The sequence below is a fragment of the Pelodiscus sinensis genome, chromosome 28 (genome assembly GCF_052426305.1).
Source record: "Pelodiscus sinensis isolate ZL-2025 chromosome 28, ASM5242630v1, whole genome shotgun sequence".
Lineage (NCBI taxonomy): Eukaryota > Metazoa > Chordata > Testudines > Trionychidae > Pelodiscus > Pelodiscus sinensis.
Genome location: NC_143079.1, coordinates 14,514,194 through 14,533,461, shown reverse-complemented (window position 1 = coordinate 14,533,461; position 19,268 = coordinate 14,514,194). Strand labels below are relative to the sequence as shown.

The following is a 19,268-nucleotide window of genomic DNA, read 5'->3' as shown; positions in this document are numbered from 1 at the left end:
TTGCTCCTGAGAGCTTCCAGGGCTAGGACCATATGACTCAAAAGAGAGAAGTCTTCTAGAGCATAGTTGTAACCCTGAGCGTTTCTGCTATATTGTCCCAACAAGTCTTTACTCTTGGCTTGGATTTTGCAAAACCAGGTGTCGTTTGGATTCAGCATCTCATGTGAACCCCACAAGTGGTTTGGCTCCCACCTCATGTGAACCTCACAAAAGTGGTTCTGTTGCACTCTGATTTTTGCTTACACAACATTTTTGGAATGTAAACATCAAAATAGACATTGATACCGAAGGGGAACTTTTCCTGTTCTGACAAGTGTGCACAGTATTGAAAAGCTTTCAAGTCATTCTTAAGCAGAAATACAATATACCGCCCGATGTCCTCTTCTTTCACTTAGCCGTGAACACATACTGTTGCCAGTGGCAATGCACTTTGTCAGCACCTACTACTATTATTGCACCCTGTAGATCAGAGGAATAAGTCACTGTAAATTGGATTCTAATCGTGTTGGTATGCTGCTAGAAAACTTTCTTGAGCATCCCTTGCCGACTGAACTGTGATGGGCTAAAAAATTCAGCATGTGGTCATAGTCTTCTATTTTTATGTATTTGTTTCTAAAGAAAAGTTACAGCATGCATGGACGCATGCAGTTTCTCTGTGCTGGCTACAAAACATTCTCTAACTGCGCAGACATGCGATCCATTCAGTCTTGTGGTGAAAGGAATGAGAATGCTGACGAGTATGAGTCTGAAGCATTCATGGCCAGTTTTGGGGCTTGCTTTCTGAGCGGTTTGGTTTCGGGTTGCTTTCTCAGTTGACTGCATGTTTAGCTGATCCGTATGTTGAACTTAGAACTGCTACCAGAACTCAAGCTAGGGGCACATCACAATACATCAGAGCAGGGTTACTCGACACGTGGCCTGCGGGCCACATATGCGGCCTGTGGCCTGTTTGTTTGCGGACCATGGGTGGGAGCTAAAACAAAAAAGTAGTGAATATAATGGTCTTCTGTTGATAAGCATTTTAGTAGTTAAATTCCTGGACTTCATTGCTCATTAAAAGTGCTGTCATATGGGTGGAAATGGGGTAAATATTGCATTGTATTAATATCAGCAGAACTGACTTAAATGGGGCCTGTGTGTTGTGTAGTCTTGCCTTAATTTTTCTATTCATGCCCATCAGTGTGAAATAAGCTATTTGCATGTATATGCAACTACACTTAAGTTCTGGCCCTCGGCATGAGCTGTGAATATCCTTGTGGCCCCTGGGGCTTCCAAAGTTGAGTAGCCTGCATTAGAGGCTAAAAAAGCCTAGAATCATAGAATACCAGGACTGGAAGGGACCTCGAGAGGTCATCGAGTCCAGTCCCCTGCCCTCATGGCAGGACCCAGTACTGTCTAGACCATCCCTGATAGACATTTATCTAACCTACTCGTAAATATCTCCAGGAATGGAGATTCCACAACCTCCCTAGGCAATTTATTCCAATGTTTGATCACCCTGATAGTTAGGAACTTTTTCCTGATGTCCAACCTAAACCTCCCTTGCTGCAGTTTAAGCCCATTGCTTCTTGTTCTATCCCTAGAGGCCAGGAAGATGCGGTGGTCCCAGAGGGGCTGATCTGAAGAGAAATGAGTGTCACATGTGACAGCGATAATAATAATAATACCCAGCTTTCAGAGCTCTGTCCTCACTGATGCAGAGCAGCAGTCAGGTGAATTCTGTACAGGACTGGAATCAGGAGGTGTTTGTTTTCTCCCCTGCCACTGATTGGCTCTGTGTCCTACAGCACACCACTGTCCCTCTTGGTGCCTCGGTTTCACCATCAGTACATAGTACAACATGTATATTTTGCCATGTCACGTTTCACTCTGTTGAATATGTCGCCTTTAGACTCAATAGCTATCTGATCAATACACAGTTTGCCAGAATCCTGCCACCTTGCCTAGTTTGCTAAATATTCTGCCATCGCTTTTATGGTCAACAGTGTAATCGCGTGTAAAATGTCTTTCTTAGAAGCCAGCATCTGTACAGCATTTACCACTAGACAATGGAAGAGATTAATATTTCTAAATTAATTACTCGTCCTTGACTTTCTCTTCTGTCCTCTTTAAACACGGTTTAATCCCCACTGCCACCTGACATAATGGGATTTCCTGACGAATATAGATAAATGATGAAGTGTCTTCATTATTCAGTCTTCAATTTCTATTTCACTGGAGACTTTTAATAGCTATGAAGTAATATTAAATATATTAACTCATATGCTGTTTGCATTAACTGCATAACTCAATTTTAGGTGTTTCTTTTTTGATGGAAAAAATATTGTAGAGCGGTGTTTCCCAACCTTTTTGCGCATATAGATCCCTTTTCAGTGTATTAAAATGTCACAGACCCTCCAAACAATATAGATGTTTTTAAACATTCCATTACTTGATAATCATTTGAAATGTATAATAGTTCATGAAGTTCAAGGGTGGAACTTCGGGAGGATGTAGCGGGCAAGGATGGAACTTCGGGAGCGCAGTGGGGCAGCAGCTATGCACTCTGGGTCTTGGCTTACTTTTGATCCTGTTCCCTGGATGCTAGGGGAGCAAGGAGAAAGTGATTGCATGTCATGCATGCCTCTTGCACATCAGCCAGGCATGGGAGGCTTGCATAGCATGCAAGTACTTTCCCCACGCTCCCTTAGCATCCGGGGAACCACAGTGGGCCCAATCCTTATTTTTCCATTTCCGCAGACCCCTTGTTCGGACCACAGGTGGGGAACCACTGAGAAAGTTACTAGTAAAGAAAAACGAATAGTCGCTGCTCCCTCAAAGTCAGGACCCCTTCACATGTCCTAGTTGGACTGCAAAACTCCCTATGAATCTTTGAACATTGTACATAACCAACGTGTTGTTTATAATCTGTCCCAGTGGGAAGTGAAGACTTTTTGAATTGTGTTCACTTCTTTTGCCTTATCACAACCGTACGGAAATTCCTCCTTCCACTGAAAGAAATTCTCCAGTTCTGTGGTGACACCATTTTGGGTGTTTGCCCTAGGGGATTAGACTATGAAACTGTGCTGTATTCTCAGCTCCACCAGTTCAGGTTGATGGTGGGCAGGTCATAACAGTTGTTTCCACCCAACGATATCAAAGCACCATGGACCTCACATACTCAGGGAAAACGGAAACCCGGAGAGACAGGTCGGGCTGGCGAAGGGAACAGAATCAAAGTGTCCTGTGTCCTCCTTGTGATTTGGCCACAGCACCATCTTTCATAAAATCCTGGGACCTTGTCAGGATTGAGGTTTGCCTGCCAGTCATTGCTAGTAGCCCTAAAACTGCTATAGGTTGAACATCTGTAGCCCGGCACCTGACCAGTGCTGAGCCAGAGAATTTGCTGGACCTTGGGTGGTCAATATTGTCTAGCAGCATTACCAACACTGCCACTGCTTTTAGAAGACATTTTGGGGTAATTTAGAGGTAAATAACAGTACAGAACAGTGAGAGCCAGGACTGGTGGCTGTAAACAAACTTTAGGGGTACGTCTAGACTACAGGCTTTTGTCAACAGAAGTTTTGTCGACAGATACATTCAGTTCTGTCAACAAAGCAAGCTGCTTTGTCAACATGGTAGTGTAGACGCAAAGGACAGTTTACATGCAATAACACCTTCTGTCGACAGAAACTCTGTCGACAGAAGGCGTTATGCCTCGTAAAATTAGGTTTACCAGCGTCGACAAAACTGCTGAGTTCTGTCGACGTTATGTCGACAGAACTCAGCGGTAGTGTAGACGCAGGTATAGTTTTGTCGACAAAAGTCCACTTTTGTCGCCAAAACTCTGTAGTCTAGATACACCCTAGGAGACCACGGGAAACTTGGCCACATCCATGAGAAGTGGACATCTTGGGTGTGTCTAGACTACATGCCTCCGTCGATGGAGGCATGTAGATTAGACACATCGGCAGAGGGAAATGAAGCCGCTATTTAAATAATCGCAGCTTCATTTAAATTTAAATGGCTGCCCTGCTCTGCCGATCAGCTGTTTGTCGGCAGTTCGGGGCAGTCTGGACACGCCGCTGTCGACAAAGAAGCCTTTGTCGATTGGCGCAGGTATGCCTCGTGAAACCAGGTTTACCTGCGCAGATCGGCAAAGGCTTCCTTGTCAACAGCGACGTGTCCAGACTGCCCCGATCTGCCAACAAACAGCTGATCGGCAGAGCGGGGAAGCCATTTAAATTTAAATGAAGCTGCGATTATTTAAATAGCGGCTTTATTTCCCTCTGCCGATCTGTCTAATCTACATGCCTCCGTCGATGGGGGCACGTAGTTTAGACGTACCCCTTGTGAACTAAAATTATGCCAGACCACGACTTTTGCCAGACCATGGAATGCCGGACTAGAGAGATTCAACCTGTAGAAAAATAACTCTCTTCTGCAGTTAGAAACATGGCAGATGGAAAAGAGCTATTGGTTTGAGTCTTGTCCTTCAGCTAACGGATGTATCAAGTTAAACTAATTTGACATGGGATCTAGGCCAAGAAGCAGCAGCCTATACTTCTGTTGGGTCATAGGAACAACAGAACATCAGAAGACTCATTAAAACTTCTAGGGTTTGCTCCACTGATGTTCTGGCTTCTTAAAATCTCTAGTAGTCAAAAGAATCTGAACAATGCTCTGGCTCACTCCCTCCTTTGCCTTTTATTTTGACAATGAGGGAAAGGCAAAGATGGCAAACCCTTTTGATAATTTCCAGCCTTTTAGCTGCGCTAGAGAGAGACAAATCAACAGCATCACAGCCCCAATCAAAAAGGTCATTTGTTCCGCCAACTCTTGTTAAACAGTTATAGCAGGGGCAGCTGATCTGTAAATAGTAGTGGCAGGTGCTGTCATGTTACCAAATTTGAGGGGAGCAGCCAGATCGCTGCTGCACCCATAGGTGGGGGTGTTGGCCCCAGAAAATGGTATAAAAGGGAGGCCATGTGAGGTGTTGACTAGAAGCTTACTGTCTGATAGTCCTATGTACGCTGTTCATGTGTTTGTAGAATGTCTGTGTGTGCAATTATTAGCATGTACTTGTATGGATACTGAACATTTCCCTTCATGCGGTTGAGCATTGGGCAGGGTCAGGCCTGTGGACATGCTAATTAGCAAGGCCCTGTGGGACAATGGCTCTCAATGGGCCAAGGACACACCTAAAGAATGGGGGCTGTCATCTGAGAGCTGCCAGCAGGGAGCACAGAGATTGGCCGCTGGCCAGGTGACCGGCTGAGACCAGAAGAGGCCATGTGGTCGACGCCATCTTGGTTCTCAGCTCGGCGCTTCATCCCAGAGGCAGCCTTGCAGGGATCGAAGAGCCCGGAAGACCTGTGGACCCATCCTGATCCTAGGATGCGCAACAACAACTTTTAAACCAGCAGCTGTGACATCTCTGCTAGAGCCTGCATCGAGAACTGGGAGATTCGATGCACGTAACATACTATTCCTTTAACAACCTTACTCTCCTGCTTTCCTTTATTGTAATAATAAACCTTTAGATGTTAGATGCTAAAGGATTGGCCCAGAGTGATTTGTGGGTAAGGTCCAGAGGGTAAATTGACCAGGGATCTGTGGCTGGTTTCTTGGAACTGGACAGAACTTGTTCAGGGTAGGTGGGATTGGGTGCTAGGACCCCCCACCTGTGTATGAGGCCCGGGGCCATGTAGGGCACGGATATTGCTGGGGTGTCGGAGGGGTTTTGCTCGTGAGGCTTCAGGCAGGCAGCTGAAGCACTCTGTGGGATTGGTTTGTGGCCTGTTTGGAGGGGTCACCAGTCTGGGGACTGTAAGGAGCCCTGAAGTTGAGCAATTCACCCTGAGCAGACGCCCTCAGTTGTGCCCAGACACGGCCCGGTCTGTCACAGGTGCTAAAAGGCAGGGCCCCAATTACATGATCCAGTGGTTTCTGTTATATATAGTAATATAAAAACACTGGATTTGGTGCATTCTCTTGGACTACAGTGCTGATGTAATTCACCCTAACACATCAGCAAGTTCTTCCCTCTTTCTCTCCTCATTCCTGTACTCTGACAATGCCCTAGAGAGGAATCCAAGCCACAAAATTCCAACCCGGAACTGAGTGTGACAGCATCCAGGGCTATTTGTCAAACACACTCTCTCTTTCCCATTCCTCAGTTTCAGCCTGGCTCATCCCTCACTATCCCTGGTTGGAACAGGGCAGCACAGTCAAACAGGCAACATCACGGTGGTGTGGGCAGCCCTTTGGCTACTGAAAAGTGTCGTCTTCTCTGCTTGTACTGTTTTCACACAAAGTTCACGGTGCCTCTATGCTGAGCTAGGGCAGGCTGGGAAAAGGCCCATTCTCTTGATGTTAAATAGCTGTTCACAAAACCAGTGTTGGAACATTCTCAGTAAGATGCCCTTTGCAAATAGCAGTGCCAGCATGCACAAATCACAAGACTAGCTTAAAATCATGAGATCTGAAAATAGCACAGTTTGGGTGGCCTTATCTGAGTCCTAAACACAACAAGAAGCCCTGTGGCACCTGAACCTGGTCTACACTGGGGGTTATTTCGAAATAACCTAGCCCCCCTTATTTTCAAACAACAAGCGGAGCGCCCTCACTACCAAGCTCATTAATTCAAAATAATGGGCTGGTTATTTCGAAATAATAACTCCTGCTCTCCACAAGGAATAATGCTTATTTTGAAATAGGTATTTTGGTATAGCAATAGCATGGACACCATCCACTGCCGCTATTTTGAAATAACGACTCCCCATTCGAAGTAATTACTCCCCAGTGCTTCCTGGGGCTCAAAGTCGAGGTAGCGTGTCCACATTCAGGGAGCCTGCCTCTGACTAATTTTGAGGCTTCCCTGTAGTGTGGACACACTAGTTTGACATAGCTATTTCAGGAGTTACTATTTCAAAATTATTTCCTAGTGTAGACATGCCCTGAGAGACTAACAAATATATATATGCTATTATAATAGAGATGTAGATGTGTTAGTCTGGTCTTTTTGAAGTTTTTGTGGGCAAAACCCATTTTCTCAGATGAGAGAAGCTAGTTTATTATTAATTATTATTATTTTATTTATTACTAATAATACGAATTTATTTTTAGTTATTTTTGTCCTAGTTTTTGATCCTTTAGAGTATGTCTAGATTACATGCCTCTGCTGACAGAGGCATGTAAAATAGGCTACCCGACGTAGTCAATGAAGCGGGGATTTAAATATCCCTGGCTTCATTAAAATAAAAATGGCCGCCGCGCTGTGCCGGCTCAGCTGATCTTCGGCACAGCACACGAGTAAAGACGCGGATCGGTGAAACAAGATTTACAGGAGCGGTCGACAAAGGCTTCCCCTGTCGACCAATCTGTCTCTTGACTCGCGCGCTGTGCTGACGATCAGCTGAGCCAGCACAGCACGGCGGCCATTTTTATTTTAATGAAGCCGAGGATATTTAAATCCCCGCTTCATTGACTACGTCAGGTAGCCTATTTTACATGCCTCTGCCAACAGAGGCATGTAATCTAGACATACTCTTAGGGCTCGTCTACACTGGCCCCTTTTCCGGAAGGGGCATGGTAATTTTTGAGATCGTAATAGGGAAATCTGCGGGGGATTTAAATATCCCCCGCGGCATTTAAATAAAAATGTCCGCCGCTTTTTTTTTTAAAAAAAAAGCCGGAAAAGAGCGTCTACACTGGCCCCGATCCTCCGGAAAAAGCGCCCTTTTACTTCAAAGTAGGAATAAGATCCTCTGGAAAAGGGCGCTTTTTCCGGAGGATCGGGGCCAGTATAGACGCTCTTTTCCGGCTTTTTTAAAAGCCGGAAAAAAGCGGCGGACATTTTTATTTAAATGCCGCGGGGGATATTTAAATCCCCCGCGGATTTCCCTATTACGATCTCAAAAATTACCATGCCCCTTCCGGAAAAGGGGCCAGTGTAGATGTAGCCTTAGTGTTTGTATGCTCAAGCTTTTCTCCACACGTATGAGAAATGAAAACACTCAACGTAATTTCTGTTTTTTTATGTAATAATAGGGCTCCATACATTAGGGCTTTAAGAGAAATGCCAGCTAGCTTGATCCTTGAGCTAAAACCATCGCACTTGGTAGCAATGACTCAGGTTTTGTGCGCTTGGCATGTGATAAATGTACTTGTTCCTCAGCTGCCCATAGTGTCCACGAGTTAAAAACAGGGTAGGTAAACATGGGGGAAATAAAAACTAATATTAAAAAACCTTGTACTGGGAGTGTCGAAGAGAGAACTTTTATTTTCGGCATTCTTCATTCATGGTTCAGAAGTCTGCCAAACACAATTATTTCTTCAGCCTTTGCTGGATTCCTTTAAGTATTTCTCTTTTTCCCTGTGCTCCCTTCTCTAGTAATGATCATGTCTCTCGGCCATTAATCTCTACCAAGCTGCAGTCTGCAGCCACACAGCGATGCCTCTTGCATCACTCTCAGAATGATAGTGTAATTTAGTTGCTGGCAGTCAGCAGTGAATTCACTCTGCAGCCTTGAACTGGCTTTTAATTATGGCACAAACCTGTTTCTTGCAACAGGTGCAAGGGATCATATCAATTTTATTCATGCATATGAAATTCATTCTCGCTAAACTGCCTTCCTGGACTGGGTGAGGTAGGAGCATCTGTCCATGGGGAAGATTATACCATGGAGTTAACAGCTCACTTAAAATCTCACTTTACTCATCACCCTTTGGATACTCAAGTGTTTCCTCTGCAACCCCTTGGCTGCTGCTTTCATAGATATCTTTATGCTGACCCCGCAAGGAGGACTAAAATATGCGGCTGCTGTGGACACAACAAACGCCTTCTAATTTCAGACAATATTTCTGCAGTCCTGGCAGCCTTCCCCACTTCTTTGCTGTGTCTTCCAAAGGGAAATCAACACCTGTCAAAACAATCTGAGATTCTTGTTTGGCCTGTTTGTTTCTTAATTTTAAAATGTAACCACACAGTGCTGCAGGTAAGTCTATCAGCAAACGTATGGTCTCCTTTGGGGTACAGGCTGCAGAAGAGAGAGCTCTGAGCTCTTGTGTTTCTTCTATGTAAGGGTGTGTCTAGACTACTGAGTTTTGTCGACAAAAGTGGACTTTTGTCGACAAAACTATACCAGCGTCTACACTACCGCTGAGTTCTGTCGACATAACATCGACAGAACTCAGCAGTTTTGTCGACGCTGGCAAACCTCATTTTACGAGGTATAACACCTTCTGTCGACAGAGTTCTGTCGACAGAAGGTGTTATTGCCTGTAGGGTTGCGTCTAGACTACAGGGTTCTGTCGACAAAGCAGCTTGCTTTGTCAACAGAACTCAATGTGTCTGGACGCTCTTTGTCGACAGAAGTTTTGTCGACACATACTGTCGACAAAACTTCTGTCGACAAAACCCGGTAGTCTAGACACACCCTAAGGGAGACACCTGGGTTTAGTTTTTTCTGCCCTGATGGGTGTCAGATGCCAGTTCCAACTTTCTCTGGGGTGTGTGAAGCTTTCTGCCCCTTCTTTTGTGGCATCATTTTGAAGCAGGAATATTTGGCTTTGACAACACAAGAAGCGGATTGGGGTGCTAAAAATAGGATATTGGTCTAGGCCCTTGTCTACACTAGAGCTTTGGCCAGTATTACTCTACCAGCAATACCCCCTACTGGGAGAAAGTGCAGACTAAGGGCTCGTCTCCCCTTACCAGATCACTTTCCCGGGTTTGATTTAGTGGGTCTAGCAAGGACCCACTAAAACAACCGCTGATTGCACCTTTGTCAACTCTAGTATGCAAAGGGAAAGGAATCCTAGAATTGGAAGAGACCTCAGGAGTCATCGAGTCCAACCCCTTGCCCAAAGCAGGACCAACCCCACCTATATCATCCCAGCCAGGGCTTTGTCAAGCCAGGACTTTAAAACCTCTAGGGATAGAAATTCCACCCCCACCCTAGGGAACCCATCCCAGTGCTTCCCCACCCTCCTGTTGAAATAATTTTTTGCTAATATCCAACCTAGACCTCCCCCACTGCAACTTGAGACCATTGGTCCTTGTTCTGCCATCTGCCACCACTGAGAACAGCCTCTCTCCAGCCTCTTTGGAACCTCCCTTCAGGTAGTTGAAGGCTGCTAACAAATCCACCCTCACTCTTCTCTTCTGTTTCTGTCATCGACCTCCCACAGTGGGACACCAAGTAAGTTGAGCTAAGATATGTTGACTCCAGTGACACTATTCACGTAGCTGGAGTTGCGTATCTTAGTTCGGCTTTCTGACGTTGTGTAGACCTGGCCCAGTTCTTCTGCCGGCTCAACTGCACCACCTCACTGACTGACATTAGTGAAGGGACAGAAGCACTCTTTTGTCAGTAGAGCATAGCTGTGTCAGCAGTAGGGTGTGTGTTTGTTCACACCCCTCACTGGTCAAAACCTAGCATCAAAACTTTGCAGTGTGCAAGTAGACCATCCTGTGGGACGTGTCCTTTGTTCCTGTGAGTTTCCCTTCTTTCTTCCATGCCAAACTGATGGCTCAGGCTGTGTCAACACTGCATGGAAAAGTCGGAAAAAGATACGCAAATTGCGAACTGCAATTTGTGGAGGTTTTTTGTGCTTTTCTTCCAAAAGAGGCTTTTCCGACATTTGGCCCATCTACACGGAGACAAATGTCAGGAAAAAACCCTCTTTCGGAACATCCCTTCTTCCTCATAGAACAAGGTTTACAGGGATGCCAAAAACACACGTCTGCTTTTCTGAAATTTTCCCGGAAAAGCTCTATAGTCTAGACGTACGCTCAAAGACGGAACTGAGAGGTATCAGCTTGGAGATGGTGGTTGAATTTGTGTTTGCAGATGGAATACTCTGAGGCTCTGTCTACACTGCATCATTTTTGCGGACGTGGAAATGCAAACGAAGCGCTTATTAGCATTTCTCGTTCTCTCATTTGCATATTCTCTTCCAATCCTTTTTGCAGAAGGTTTTTGCAGAAACAAATGCATTGTAGACGAGGCCATTTGGCACAAACAAAACCTTTTGCACAGGAACCCTTGTTCCTCGAAAAATGAGGGAAAAGGATTCTTGCGCAAAAGGGTTTTTTCCTGACAAATGGCCCTATCTACACAGGGCTTTTTATCGCAAAAACCTCTTCTGCAAAAGGATCGGAAGGGAATATGCAAATGAGAGCTCGAGAAATGCTAATGAGCACTTCATTTGCATTTCCTCTCACACAAAAATGATGCCGTGTAGACGGAGCCAGAGAGAGGATATAGATGGACCTCTCACCCAAAGATGCAAGAATGAGGTGGATCCTTTGAAGGACATGTTGACAAAGCAATTCAAGCAGGTGGAGGGGAACTAGAACAAGACAGAGACGGGAAGCCAAGGGCTTACAAGGTGGTCTTTCAAAATAAAAAAGGACCAAAAGTGGTGCTCCTGACCTTTAATAAGGTAAAAACAAACAGAGAAAAAAGCTTTTCAAACTATCTTTGTCCACCATATGAAAGTAAAAGAGGTCACACGCCCAATATTTTCCTAAATCCCTTGTCGATCACCTCTAAACCATAACAGCTACTTGGTTTGTACCGTAACCTACTGCTGCTGATTAAACTCCACCTCAGTTTTACTTTGGTATTTTATGAAACTCAAAAGCTCTTAGTTGTGAGCAAGTGCTAGAGTTGTAAAGCCCCTAGGGCTACGTCTAGACTGCAAGCCTCTTTCGAAAGAGGCTTTTTCGAAAGATATTTTTGAAAAAGCCTCTTTCGAAAAAGAGCGTCTAGACTGCAAGCAGTACTTTCGAAAAAGCAAGCCGCTTTTTCGAAAGAAAGCACCCAGGCAGTCTGGATGCTCTCTTTCGAAAAAGCCCTGTTTGCATTCAAGAACGCCTTTTTTCAAAAGAGCACTTTCGAAAAAAGGCGTTTTTCCTCGTGAAATGAGGTTTTCCGCTGTCGAAAGAAAAGCTGCCTTCTTTCGATTTAATTTCGAAAGAACGCGGCTGTAGTCTAGACGCAGGTGAAGTTTTTTCGAAAAAACCCTTGAGTCTGGACACAGCCTAGCTGTCATGCAACACAATACTGGCCTGTGCATTGCCTGTCTAGAACATTAGAGTCCAGGAAAGCAACTGTTAAGCTCCTAGAAAACGAAGCATTAAAGCTAAACATGCACGATAAAAGCAGAGGTTAATGCATTGACAAATCGCTACCTAGAATAAGATACATGCTGGGACAGATGGGAAAACAAGTATTGTGTGATGCCCGTCTTTACTACTCAGCAGCTGTCACACTGCCATGTCCCCTTCTTTGCCTGTTGTCAGGCTACTGTGCTTGTGAATTCCCAGGCAGACACCAGTTTGGGCTGCCTGCAGGGTTACTTTTGACTGTGAATTAACTACGTTTTGAAAATCCGTGCCTGAAACGTGGTATCCACTCAAGCTAAAGATTCCTGCCACTTTAACGTGGAAGAGTTTGGCAGTGAGAATAAACAAACAAATTTCAGACCCCTTGCATGGCCTTCCTTGCTTTAAATAGCTACTAGCGGAAGTCAGAGCAATTGAGATAAAGGCATGTTCTTTATTTGATTAGCTGCAGATCATTCGATTTGTATTTTATTTAGCACGATTCCAGCTTTAGAGTCATCTGTCCAGAGAAGTGTCTAATTATCTGGGGGAGAAGCCAGGTTCAGGGTTTGCATAAAGATAGATTCTGAATACAGTGCCCTGCCCGTTACATGCACAGCTGGGGGGGACATGGATATTATACAGCTAATTGGGAGTTTGGATTATTGAGAGGGAAGGAGCCATTCAGCAGCAAGGTGGCTGCCCCCAAGAAAATGCTCTCTAGCTTTCTGCTTTCACCAGTGATGTCAGGAGCAGCAGACGTGCCTTAAATGTGGGGCGGGCCCCAACAGTGCCAGAATTATGTCTCCATCCTGTGATGACTCCCAGAGGTCTCACACCTCCCTTTCTTCCTGAGCCCTCACCCTCACGTCGTGTCTGTCCCCAAACTCTTGCCCGCGCACCGCCTCTTCTCCCTGCCCACCTCACGGTCAGCACAAAATTTTAAAGGAGAGGCTAGCCTCCAGCCCTCCCCTGCTCCAGAGCCCCTAAGTAGTATCAGATTTAAGACTTCCTTTGAACGGCAGCTTGACTTGCATGCTTCCATCTTGGAGCAGTGTGCAACGTTTGAGGAGAGAAGCCGAGCGTCCTTTGAGTACAATAGAGCATCCCAGAGTGCAGACTTGTCCTGATTCATCCCCCTGACTGAGCAGCTGACCAGAGCTGGTCTGCCCTGGAGCACTCATCCACCTCTCCTCCTGAGGGAAACGGCTGTTGTTTTCAAGCTCCTTAATCATCCTTAATTTGCAACCTATTGTTTAGTCCCTTTCCTGGTTTGCTTCACAGAAACGTTTCTGACTTTGCAATAATTGTACCCACCATCTCCTGCAACAAGTGAAAGAGCTTGCACAGGATCTGGGCCATCCATTTGCTCAGGCAGTTTTATTTTTGGCAGAGCAACTTTGCTGCTAGAAGGGGGACCTTTCTCCCATGCTAATGTAAACATAACACTGGACTGCTGCCTCTCCAGCATTCCTGAGGGGAACATCCCTCTTCAGACTCCATGCACTGGAACATCCCTCTTCAGACTCCATGCACCATCAAGGAGAAGGTTAATTCATAGCTCCTACTTTTACAATGATTTCATTCTCAACAGTCATCCAAGTGCCATGGGTTAGCACTGGGAAGAGGGACACTGCTTCCCATAAAGCAAGCATCCGCCCAAATCTCATGGAACGTGAACTGTTTTTCAAATACCGTATTGGTCTGAAATATACTGATGTGCCTTTTTACTCAAGAGACCTGTATATGGAGTTATAGGGTCTTACTGTTTTACTTATAATATATGATGATATACCTATCTCATAGAGCAGGAAGGGACCTTGCAAGGTCATTGAGTCTAGTCCCCTGCCTTCATAACAAGACCAAGTACCATCCCTGACAGATTTGCCCCAGATCCTTAGGCCCATCAAGGATTGAATTTACAACCCTGGGTTTAGCAGGCTGATGCTCAAACCACGGAGCTATCCCTCCCCTTCCTGCTAGTTAGGGACTTTGGGCAAGTGAGCAAGACTCTTTTCCTCCCTATGTGTCTTCAACAGAATGGTTTGCTGAGGGCCAACAGATCAACCTCAGGCACAATCACTGGGTGCACAATTTGGAAGTACTGCATGTTGAAAACCTTTATTACAGGTCATGGAGCATGAGAAGGATTGGACTCAGCTTGACTCTGAGCCTAAACACCATTGGCAGTGCTGAAAAAACTACTTGTAAACTGAGCTCATCTCAAACTCAGTCACAAAGAGACATTGAACACAATGTGCCACCACTCTCCCCTTGTGCTGTATGAAATGGACCAGTGAACACAAAAAGGCATAACTCAAAGATGCTCTGGAGAAATTGCCTCATGTAACCTATCAATCTTCATGTCTTAATCCACTGGATCTGTTTATCTTATTGTGGTGTATTGATCATTCTTGTGTGTGAAATTAGACATATGGAGGAGGGAATGGTTTACGAGTTTTCAATGTGTAAATGAAAGCCAGCAAGGGTGTTTCCAAGTCAGGGATGCCTCAATGTCTGGGCAATCGTATGCAAATAGCCTTTTGTCCTTAAGCCTTAGCAGCCGTGGTCTTCGGAAGTCACATGACCTGCCTAAGGGGTAGAAACTGGTCAGGTAGCTTCCCAGGCAAAAGTGGGAATCTTAGGAGCTTTGACTTTGGGCTGGCTGGACACACCCGAGGGGAGGAACAGTCCTGGTTTGGAAGGCTTAGCTCGGTAGTTCTCAACTAGTGGTCCATGGTGACTTTTTCGGTTGTCCACAGGAACATTGTCCAAAGTCACATCGTGTGGGCAGGCGCCGCCATTAGGCTGTTTTATGCCGTGTTCACAAGCACGCGGCGCATCATCCATAGCATCACCTAGGACGCAACCACGTTGTGTTGCCAGTAACTTCCGTCTACGGCTCTGAGTGTCAGTGTAGATGCCACCGTCGTGCTGAGCAGTTGCTGTGTCATTCATCCAGTGCTACATGTGCTGGAGGTGGACGAAAATTTTTTGATTGGCCTGGTGGTCCGTAGACTGAAATGAGATGAGAACCACTGGAGCTGGAAAAGAGACAGCTTTAGGGTGAGTTTGTACTGAGTTTTCAGTGTTAGAATTAACTAAGCGTTTTCTGTTGTTTTGAGTTTGTAATCTACTTTGCTCTGCCTGTTCTCACTTATTACCATTTAAATCCTACTGCTTGTACTTAATAAAATCACTTTTATTTACTATCAACCCCTGTGTAAATAATTATTACCTGGAGGAGCAATCGGTGTGCACACTCCGCTAAAGTAGGCTTACCTATAGAATTCATTGGGGTCCTGATCCTATTTGGGAAGTGGCTTCCCAGGAAGCTGGGCCCTAAACTGCATTTTCCTTGGACCTGAAGAGATTCTTTGTCGGTACTGCTTCCAGGGGGTAGTGGTCCCAACTCAGTGCCTTGGCCAGAGGAGACCAGGGAGCTGGCCCAGCAAGACCAGGTGGTGAGACACCCCAGAGAGCAGGAAGGTGAGTGGCAGTGGCCTTGTCAGCCCTCCGGGGGTCACCCCCAAGGAGTCTTCTGTGACTGCCCCCGTCACACCCACAAAGTGATTTTTTTTGTTTGTTTTTTGTTTTGTTTTTGTTTTTTTGCAGAGAGACTTTTCAGAGTGGTGCCATGTTTGGAGAAGTTACTCCCCAACCTGAGCCTGACCACTCCGTGAGACACCTGCCTTTTGATGTCCATGTCTAAAACATTTCATTTAAAAAACCAATTCAGGCTGCTAAGTGACAAAAGGGCATTTCACAAACATCTCATTTATGAAGCCCCAAGCTCTTGAAAGGAAGGAAACGAGGAGTTACAGGCATCATAAATGTTGTGCTGCCCACATAATAAACATAACACATTATTCACATCAAGCACAAAGACAATGCGGATTTCACCCCAGCACCCAAATCTGAACTCTCATCCTAGAATTGTTTTTTTATATGGACTGTGTCTGGTTACCCTGGTTGCAGGAAGACAACATAATAATTTCATTTGCATGAAGATAAGTATCGAAATCTTTTGAAGTTTATACAAACCAATCCCCAGCTTTTGAGTCGTTCAAGGAACACACCTCAGCCCTGTTTCCTACTTCATGTTTTCTAAAGAAATGACACAGAGAAAATAGGCAGAGAGGAGTCTATAACCGCTGCTAATTATTACAACGCCTTGATTAAATCCTGAGCAACCCCTTAACTTGCATTTACCAAATCTCTTATTTAGAGCTAGCCAGAACTCCCCACTATCTACAAGACCAGCAACAGAAATATTTATAGCAAAAATTGGCTAGGCTTGCTGTATGCCTGGAGATTTCTTCACATCACAATCTTTAATTCAAAATGAATCTTTAATTCCTGGGGTCTCCAGGACAGCCTTGAAGGCTTGGCAACCCTAGAAGTGGCTAATGCCATAGACCTATTAGCACAGAAACAATAGTGGCAGGTGTTTTGCCTTGATATTTTGGGGGATGGGGCTAAGAGATTTGGTCTGACAGATGTGGGAAACTTTGGCAGGAGCTACAAGATTCTGCTGCAGAAGCAAACATGAGGTGGGGCTGGAGATGGCACTGGTAAATGTTGCCACTGCAGCAACAGCATTTTGTGCATTTTGAGCATTCTGTGCTCGGCAGCATTTTTTTAAAAACCACCAGAGCCCAGCGTTGGCTATTATTCCAGCTCTGTTGTGAACAAGATGGAAATAAAATATTTGTTTTCTCAACAAGGTGCCTAATCCAAAGCCCGGTCCAGATCTCACTGAAATCAGTGATACCAGACAGTGGGCGATCAAGCCTGGATGGAAAATACAGCCTTGTGCAGAACAAGCCAGCAAGGGCCTGAACACCTTTAGGACTAGATCTTTAAGGCTATGTCTAGACTGGCATGATTTTCCGCAAATGCTTTTAACGGAAAAGTGTTCCGTTAAAAGCATTTGTGGAAAACAGCGTCTAGATTGGCACGGAAGCTTTTCCGCAAAAGCTCTTTTTGCGGAAAAGCGTCCGTGCCAATCTAGACGCGCTTTTCCGCAAAAAAGCCCCGATCGCCATTTTTGCGATTGGGGCTTTTTTGTGCAAAACAAATCTGAGCTGTCTACACTGGCCCTTTTGCACAAAAGCTTTGCGCAAAAGGGACTTTTGCCCGAACGGGAGCAGCATAGCATTTCCGCAAGAAGCACTGATTTCTTACAGTAGGAAGTCAGTGTTCTTGCGGAAATTCAAGCGGCCAGTGTAGTCAGCTGACAAGTTTTTCTGCAAAAGCAGGGGCTTTTGCGGAAAAACTTGCCAGTCTAGACACAGCCTAAAGGTGTTTAGGCTCCCAAAGATGCAGCTAGGGGCCTAGTGGGATTTTCAAAGGGGCCTCTCTACATCTTTAGGTGACTAAAGATCTGTAAAAATCTGGCCCTTCATGCTTTGGGGGGGATTTAAATGGTGCACAGGTCTAAATGGTGCACAGGATTTAAATGGTGCACAGGTCTAAATGGTGCACAGGATTTAAATGGTGCACAGGTCTAAATGGTGCACAGGATTTAAATGGTGCACAGGTCTAAATGGTGCACAGGATTTAAATGGTGCACAGGTGTAAATGGTGCACAGGTCTGCACTGGAGCCCTCGGTCCAGGGCTGAATTTCATCCTGCATTTGCTGCATTTGCTACACTGGCACATTAAACACGAGTGAAATTAAACTGTGGAAAACACCCTAAAATGGTCCCACCCTGCCATCCAACCCCAGACAGTAGCAATTCCCTCTGCTCCGCTCCTCTGGTCAGCTCTCAAGTTTTGGAAGTGCTGAGGGCTCCTCCTAGAGGGACGGGGTGCTACGCACATGCAAGCTTTGACTATTTGGCAGGAAATATCAAGTCCAGATCCTGGGAACTTCTCTGATGTTTCAGGGTTAGGTTGCTAGGAGATGGATTTCGGCTCTGACTTGGTGGGGGGCAATGTTCAGCCTTCGAGCTCCCCAGTGGTGCCATTAGTTCATGCCCAGGCATTAAAATGTACGTAACAGGAAGGACCACACGGTGGTTGCCACTGCAGCACTTGCAGCAGAGACCTTTAACGCTGATCTGAAGAGGAGGAAAACTACTGGCAGGTCAGGCCCAATCCATCAAAAACCCGGTTCTCTGTGTCCCGTCTCAGCAAAGCTGAAGCTAAGAGGATGCTGAATGCCAGTCTCTGTGGCCGGAGGAGGCCGGAGGATGTCGTGAAGGCCAAGGCGCTAACAGGGTTCAGAAAAGAACCAGAGAAGTTTATGGAGGATGAGTCCATCAGTGGCTAGGAGCCACGGTGTCCCTGACCTCTGTTTGCCAGAAGCTGGGAATGGACGACAGGGTGGATCACCTAATGCTCACCCAGTCGGGCCTACCATCACTGCGGGCTCCAGCACAAGGTGTGAGGGGCCAGCTCCACACTCCCAGAAGGGGCAGAGCCTACGACAGAAGGCGTGGGGGTGGAGGCAGACAACCTGCAGCACCACCTGGACTGCAGCATGCCCCCCTCCCCACCCACAGTCCTCAGAGCCGCGTGGCGTGCCCGGAGCAGGGTTCCAGTGCTCCAGCAGCAATTCAAAGGGAACCCTCCCTCCCCCATGAGCAGGCCTGTGGTTACCTGTTCTCTTCATTCCTTCTGAAACACCTGGGACCGGCCTCTTTGGTGAAACAGGATACTGGGCCAGATGGCCCATTGGCTCCCTCTGGATCCCAGCCTTACCTAGGGTGCGTCGACACAACACCCTCAACTCGAAATGAGGTGCGCAGCTTGCTCTATGCAAATTGCGTATCTTACCTTGAATCCGTTTTGAAATAGCTGATGTTGAAATGTGGTGCGTCTACCCAGCGCCAAATTTCGAAATAACGTGCTATTTCGAGCCATCCCTTAGCCCTCGTGCAATGAGGTTTATCGGGATAGCACACCCGTTATGTCAAAAAATATTTTGAAATAACAGGCGGCTTGTGCAGACGTGGGGCAGTTATTTCAGGATACCTCGGGTCTCCTGGAATAGCCGTGCAGTATAGACACACCCATAGTAACAACATCTGAAGCAGGTGAGCAATAAAACCAAGAGTTGCATCAATCTCTTCCCGTAGCCAGCAGGCTCTAGCTGAGGTGCTGATGCTCCAAGCCTACCAATGGCAACGCTGGCTGTCGTTTACAGCCCAGAATGGCACACTAGTC

The 19,268-nt window shown here is 45.9% G+C and overlaps 1 protein-coding gene across 6 annotated transcripts in view; it reads left to right on the top strand.

Moving 5' to 3' along the window:
* The window catches only part of LOC102447849 (tetraspanin-15-like), a 282,367-nt gene that overhangs the window by 242,872 nt on the left and 20,227 nt on the right, over positions 1-19,268 (top strand). Inside the window, exons 8-9 of one of the 6 annotated variants that reach the window (XR_016348001.1) lie at positions 14,857-15,583; positions 15,710-17,047. The exons of 4 other annotated variants lie outside the window; for them this stretch is intronic. Coding sequence is in view for 1 of the 2 variants with exons in the window: in XM_089773764.1 (XP_089629890.1) it covers positions 14,857-14,901 (45 nt within the window). In the remaining variant the exon portion in view is untranslated. Of the gene's footprint in view, positions 1-14,856; positions 15,685-15,709; positions 17,048-19,268 lie in introns of those variants that run through there. One more of the 6 variants, XM_089773764.1, reaches the window with a different exon arrangement.